The 7,393-nt window shown below is 35.6% G+C and overlaps 1 protein-coding gene across 1 annotated transcript; it reads left to right on the top strand.

Moving 5' to 3' along the window:
• Positions 1 to 1,697: 1,697 nt before the first annotated feature.
• Positions 1,698 to 2,648, top strand: LOC103291002 (olfactory receptor 5L1-like). The gene has a single exon (XM_008146968.2). It carries the CDS (start codon positions 1,698 to 1,700, stop codon positions 2,646 to 2,648), a length of 951 nt encoding a protein of 316 aa, XP_008145190.2.
• Positions 2,649 to 7,393: the final 4,745 nt, after the last annotated feature.

Raw genomic sequence — 7,393 nt, 5'->3', positions numbered from 1 at the left:
GCCTTTCTCCACACCAATTTCTGTCATGGAATTGAGAGCTCCCTAATTGTCAACCTAAATCTGAGGGTTGAATTTATGTGTCCCGTGAGTTGGGGGAAAAGGACGTGTAAACTACCTCTGCTCAGTAAATGAAATGAATTCTTTTAGATTTGTTTTGTGTTTACCATAAACTAGTTTCTTATTATTAGCCTAGAACATTAGGAAGAAGTCTTTCCAAGCTGATTTTTTTGTTTGAATTCTGAAGTGGGCTAATGATTCAGGTTTTGGGGGAGGTCAAGTAATGAGAAAACTATGACTTCAGCAAGGTGTTTTGTTTTCACTTCTTTAGTTTAAGATATGGAGAAAATACCAGGTTATGTTTTCAGTCCAGAATCTCTTCACTCAGTTTTCATTACATATATGTGTATGAACTCATGGGTATACTCATCTACACAGAATGTCAGAGAATAAGATCTCTCACTTTCCATATGACTTTTCTTTAAGGAGAGGTCTGAAGGTAAAATGGGACCTTATAAAACATACAAAGTAACTACTTTCCCAACCAATTATTAGAGAGAATTTAGGAAAGTTTTCACTTACCTCTTTCTCAATGTGGGTAAAAGATTTATCTTTTAGGGTTTGTAGCTAAATCAAAGTGATATCATATGTCATTTCCAGTATATATATTCATACCTCAACATATACATTTTATTTAAATCTACATATATACACCAAGCATACTAGTTTATTTTTTATAAGAATAACCATCTCCACAATATAATATTAAATACTATAACATAACTTTCTGCTTTAGATACGATATAATATAGTTTAAAAATTACTCTATTTTGACAATTATTTTTCCACATTGTGAATATAATAATGCCACAATGTAGTTTTAGGTATAGTTTTTCATAACGTGTAAATGTAATTAAAGCTGTCTTACAATATCATAGTAAAAATAAAATCTCTCATAAATATATTATATAGCTTTTATTATTGTCTGGGATAAGGATATATGTTGCCTAATTGCTTTCCAGAAAAATGTATATAAGAAGTTATACTTTTCTGAGTCATTATTGATATTGATTACTACCATTATAATTAATTAAGTCACTTTGTTAAATTGACAAGTGAAAATGATGATGGATTTCAGTACATATTTTAAATGTCTCTTTTTTCATTTCGCATAACTACAAATTTAGAGTCCACATGAGCCACTAATCTTAGAGATTTGTCACATTTCCCAATAAGGAAACTGTACAGGACCTCACCTGCTAAAACCTTATGCTACTGAAAGACTGACCTAAAAAATGTTAGTGTAAATTACTTAGGATCACAGTAGATGTAATCTTACTGGAACAGAATTTATTACATTTTTTGGGGAACAGGAGTTGATCTAATGTGTTTTCCAAGTATATCATTGGATCTATTTCAAAGACCATCAAAACACCTAAGTTAATTCATCAACTAAATTTCTTGTGGTAGATAACAGTTGGGAATCACACAGATGTCTGCTGATACTTTCAATCTGATCACTGATACCTCCTGACACACTGAACATTTTGAATTATTTGACAATTATATTTCAAATGCATTGTGTTTGACATCAGTTTTATATTTTTCTTAATTAAATATAAATCTGTGTTTTATTATTTCTATTTCAGAAGACACACAAAACTTATCATTTGGTTTTCTAAACCTGACCAATGGTGGAAATGGGGCAGGGGAACTGCACCACCGTGAAAGAGTTCATTCTTCTTGGGTTATCTGATATCCCTGAGCTGAGAGTCTTTCTCTCCCTGCTGTTCCTTCTGATCTATGGAGTCACGGTTTTGGCCAACCTGGGCATGATCGCACTGATTCAGGTCAGCTCTGGACTTCACACTCCCATGTACTTTTTCCTGAGCCACCTGTCCTTTCTGGACTTTTGCTACTCCACGATCATTGTGCCAAAGATGCTGTTCAACATGCTAAACAAGGATAAAACCATCTCCTTCCTGGGATGCATGGTGCAGTTTTACTTATTTTGTGTTTATGCAATCACTGAGGTCTTCCTGCTGGCTGTGATGGCCTATGACCGCTTTGTGGCCATCTGTAACCCACTGCTGTACATGGTCACCATGTCCCGGACTCTCTGTGTGGAGCTGGTAATTTGCTGCTACCTCAGTGGAACTGTGTGTGCTCTGATTCACTTGTGTTTAGCTCTTGAGATCCCATCCTTTAGATCAAATGTGATGAACCATTTCTTTTGTGATCTGCCCCCTCTCTTATCTCTTGCTTGTACTGATATCTCTATGAATGAACTGCTATTATTCATTGTAGCCACTTTCAACGAGATCATCACCATTGTCATCATCTTTACCTCCTATTTATTTATTCTCATCACCATTCTGAGGATGCACTCTGCAGAGGGAAGACACAAAGCCTTTTCCACCTGTGCCTCCCACCTCACAGCCATCGTTGTCTTACAGGGAACACTCCTTTTCTCTTATTGCCGCCCCAATTCTGGCAACAGTGTGGATACAGATAAAGTGGCGTCAGTGTTTTACACTGTAGTGATTCCCATGCTGAACCCCCTGATCTACAGCTTGAGGAACAAGGATGTGAAAGAAGCTCTCAGAAAAGTGGTGAGCTCCAAAATATTTTCCTGGAGAATATTTTCTTAGTAGGACCCACGGTCCTCTAATGGAGGCTGGTGTAGAGGTGAATTGGTTGGCTGCTGTGTTATAGAGTAGAGGGAACAGCCAGGGGGCAGGTTTTTATGAGTGAGTCTTTCACATTCAATTTTCTTTGTCTCCTTAATTGACCCGGGTCTGTTTGAACACATTTCAAAATTTGCAGCTTTGGTCTTTGCTTTTATTCAATCTAAAAAAAAAAGATAGATCTCTTACCCTTTGAGCCAACCTGGAGGGACCTGGAGAGTATTGTGCTGGAACAGACTAAGGAATCTCAGAGGGAAGGTGGATGGGAAGAGATCAACCAAAGAAATTGTATGCAGATATAAATAACCCAGAAAACAGACAATAGGGTGGTGAAGACCTGGGGTTGCCAGCTGAAACTGGCTAGAAGAGATCAAGATGGAAAAAGGGGACATATGTAATACTTTCAAACAATAAAGGTTTTAAAAAATAAAATATTTTAAATGGTTTTCGGTATTGGACTGTTAAGACACACACATTTTGTTTGCTGTAAAACCTGCATAAGATTAATGGAAAACTCTTGAGATACAGAGTTTCTGACCTATTATGGCAAGTATGATTCATTTCAAAATGGAATTCCTCTTATTTTCCAATGAAGAATCACCTTTGCCAGTTTATGCACAGAGTGAGATTCCCATATGTATGTCTATTCTGTTTGCTGTTCACTGCTTGCTTCCTTTATTATATTTTTGTTGTCATTGCAGTATCTAATGTCTTTGGAACCTCAGCGACTAATATTTAAAAATTAGAAACACTAATAATAATTATTTCTCAGAAATGTTGGGGAAATTAAGTTACATGTCATGTGTAAAGCACATAGAACAATTTATGGCACTTAATTAGTTTCCTGTTTCTGTCTTTGTTCCTCTATTGAAGCATAGGCCATCTTGTTTCAGTAACCTCTATGTTGTAAAAACTTCTGTTTGAAATTTTCTACTAAAATGGTCCCTTGTTCTATAAACCTGCTTGCTCACATAATAGGAAAAATGAGCTCCCTTACCTGCAGGATCTGTTTACTTAAGCACTGCTCACATTTGGAAAGGCCATAAACCATGCAACCCGTAGATGGAGTTGTCAATACTGGCGCCAGGCCAGGCCTTGAGATATAGTCTTACTGCCCCATCCCAGCACATAGTTTTTTGTTGTTGTTGTTTTTTGAAAAGCATGTGAAAGGTCTGGAAGCCCCATTCCATGTTTGGGAGACAAAGAAGCTAGAAAGATATAAAGAAAAAATTTCCTCCAGGTTAATTTGCTCAGACTTTGAGAGACAACTCCTCTGAGACCACTAGCGTAATAAAGGCTCCAAATTAATTTGGCTTATTGATTAAGGCGTCTTCTGTTTAGCTTGCTGATTTACAATATAACACTAGCTGTCTCAGTGTGTATGTGTGTATATATATGTATATAAAATATAAACATGCATTTAATAACCATGGTCATGAGGGGCAGCATTTCTTACTGTGGCCTTTTTAATCATTTTATTTTTTACTTATCATCACGTTTATTTTATAATTTGTGGATCAAACACTTACTGTGACTTATAAGTGGATTTCAGCCTTTGTTTATGTTCTTTTTTTATTTTTTCTGTTGATAAAATAAATGACCTTTGATTATCCTTCCTTATGGGTCTAAACTATAATTCTCATTCAATCCTGATTTATATGCACCATTGATAATTTATTTGTCCTTTCATTATGTTTATGTCAATTTCTACATATATTTACTTATTCAATGAAGCTTCTCTTCTTATATCTATAATAATGTTAGAAAACAATAAGCTTGAGTTTACAAAAACCAAGGTTTGCGACTTAATTCTGAATTTTAAAATTTGTCTAGTAATTTAAACTTTTTCATTCCTCAGTTTTAATCATTGAACAATAGTGATAGCCTCTCAACATTAGGCTGACATTATTATTTTTAAATATATTTTTATTGATTTCAGAGAGGAAGGGAGAGGGAGGAGAGAGAGAAATATCAATGATGAGAGAGATCTAGTTCACCCTCCTGCATGCCCCACACTAGAGATCTAGCCAAATGCCCATCAGGGATGAGTGGTTAAAAAATGCTTTGATACATTTACCCAATGGGATACTATGCATCTGTAAAAAAGAAAGAACTCTTATCATTTGCAACAGCTTGCAGGAACCTAGAAAGTATTGTGCTAAGTGAAATAAGCCAGTCAGAGAAAGATATGTACCACATGATCTCACTCATATGTGGAATTGAGAAGGCTAACCCCTATTTGTAAAACTACTGTTTGGAATTCTCTGCTATTTTTTAGACGGCCTCTTATTCTAAAAAAGTAACTTTGCTTTCTAGCCTGCTTTAGCCTGCTTGAATAATAGGGAAGATAAACTTAGCTGTCTGACCTTGTAGGTCAGAGACTAGATATGCCCATAATCTCAATGCCATGCCAGGTGTATTTTTTTAATTGGATAGAACTATGTTGTTTTCAAGGCCAGCAGTGAGATAACCACTAAGCACACATAGGGCTGGTTCTTCAATAAAAAGGGAAGTTCTGCTGAATTTGAATTCATTTTCTCTAAGCCCACCATGGTGAATAAAGTGTGACTCCAAACTTTCTGAGCATTGCTTGATTTATTCCAGTTCTTTGTAACAGAATCTAATGAACAAAATGAATTGATGAACAAAATAGATCCAGAGACATAGAAGCATCGGACAGACTCACGTACTTCATAGGAAAGGAGGGGGTAGTGAGTCAGTGGGGAGTGATTAACTGGGGAACCTATATGCAATAGGTTATAATATATAACAAGAGCCCAAGAAGGGTGAACTAGTCCTAGTAATAGTTTTCTGAACAGTAGGTAATCTTCTTCCTTGTATTTGAAGGAATTCTGGTGTGGCTTTAGTCACTGTACCTTGCTGGAATTTAGGGGAGTTTGTAATATTATAAGAAAGGGGGGTTAAAATTAATGAGAAACATTCCTGTGACTTCATTATGGCAATGTGATCTGTGACCCACACAAATGACGCTAGGATGGAATGTCATACAGCACCATGAAATCTGGAAGGAGACTTACTTGCTTTCTAACAATTGTTTCACAAATTAGGGCATTTACAAAAGTTCCTGATGATATTCCTTAGAGATTAATTATGTGTTTTATACCACATGAAGTATTAATTGAATTTTAATTTATTTTTATACCATGAAAAATTAATGATAGATTTGGAACTAAAGGGATCCATTCCGCAGGGATTAAAATTACAGTAGAAGTCTCTAACTGTGTTAACATTACATATAAGTCTCTAACTATGTACCACATTTGTCCTAACATCTCCAGCAACATGGAGGAACTGTCTGTCACTCAGGTTTGTCAGCTAGACCTAGGTTCTTGTTAACTGAAAATAGAAATTGATATATTTCCCCAGCAAACAATTATTTAAGAATACGTTTAACTCATCTGGCTTCTACTTAGAGAATGATTTCACAGATCATATTCCTGTGCACTTACTGTTCAAATGCTTTTGTCTTTTAGTATTGAAAGACAGTTGATGGTGAAATTAGAACAATTTCCTCTGGAACACCAAACATTGATGTATATGAAAGAATACAGAGGAAACAAATGGTAGTCTCTCTCTCTCTCTCTCTCTCTCTCTCTCTCTCTCTCTCTCTCTCTCTCTCTCTCTCTCCATCTCCTTCTCTCATTCTTTTTCTACCTTTCTCCACACCAATTTCTCTCATGGAATCAAGATTTTATAAAGGAGCTCCCTAATGGTCACCCTAAATATAAGAGTTGAATTTATGTGTTCCTGCGTTGGTCATAGTGAATCAGAATGTGTAAACTATCTCTGCTCAGTAAATGAGGTGAATTCTTTTAGATTTGTTTTGTGTTTACCATAAACTAGTTTCTTATTATCAGCCTAGAACATTAGGAAGAAATGTTTCCACGTGGATTTTCCTGTTTTAACTCTGGAGTATGTAAATAATTCAGTTTTGTGTGTGTGTGTGTGTGTGTGTGTGTGTGTGTGTGTGTGTGACGTAATGAGAAAACCCTGACTTCAGCAAGGTGATTTGCTTTCACTTCTTTAAAATTAGTTCAAGATATGGAGAAAGTATGAAACAGGTTATGTTTTCAATCCAGAATGTTTTTACTCGATTTTTTTACATATATGTGCATGACGTCAAGGGTATATTCCTCTAGGAAGAAAGGCAGAGAATAAAATTTCTCACCTTCCATATGACTTTTCTTTAAGGAAAGGTCTGAATGGTAAACTAAACTTATAGAATATACAATGTAATGATTTCCCCCCAATTTAGAGAGAATTTAGGAAAGTTTTCACTTACCTCTGTCTATATGTGGGCAAAATATTTATCTTTTAAGGTTGTAGCCAAATCAAAGTGATAACATGATAATTCTACCATAGGTATTCATACTTCAACATATATATTTTATTTAAATCTACATATATACACTAAGTGAATTAGGCTGTTATTTATTTATTTTTTTGGCTGTTATTTTTAAATAACCATCTTCACAAGGTCATTTCAAATAACTTGATAACTTTTTGCCTGAGATACAATATACTGTAGATTAACAATTGCTCTATTTTGACAATAATTTTTCCCATCCTATATAATAAAAGGCCAGCAACCATAAGCGTAATGACTGGAATGACCACTTTACCAGTTGCTATGAGATGGGGGGCCGGTGAGGGGAACCAGGTGGCTGACAGTGGCAGCGGGGGGTGGA

The sequence above is a fragment of the Eptesicus fuscus genome, chromosome 13 (assembly GCF_027574615.1).
Source record: "Eptesicus fuscus isolate TK198812 chromosome 13, DD_ASM_mEF_20220401, whole genome shotgun sequence".
Taxonomy (NCBI): domain Eukaryota; kingdom Metazoa; phylum Chordata; class Mammalia; order Chiroptera; family Vespertilionidae; genus Eptesicus; species Eptesicus fuscus.
This window is presented reverse-complemented; position numbering and strand designations above follow the sequence as displayed.

What these genes read in the sequence shown, in the direction of transcription:
- LOC103291002 (XM_008146968.2), top strand. Translation starts at nt 1,698, where the DNA reads ATGGGGCAGGGGAACTGCACCACCGTGAAAGAGTTCATTCTTCTTGGG.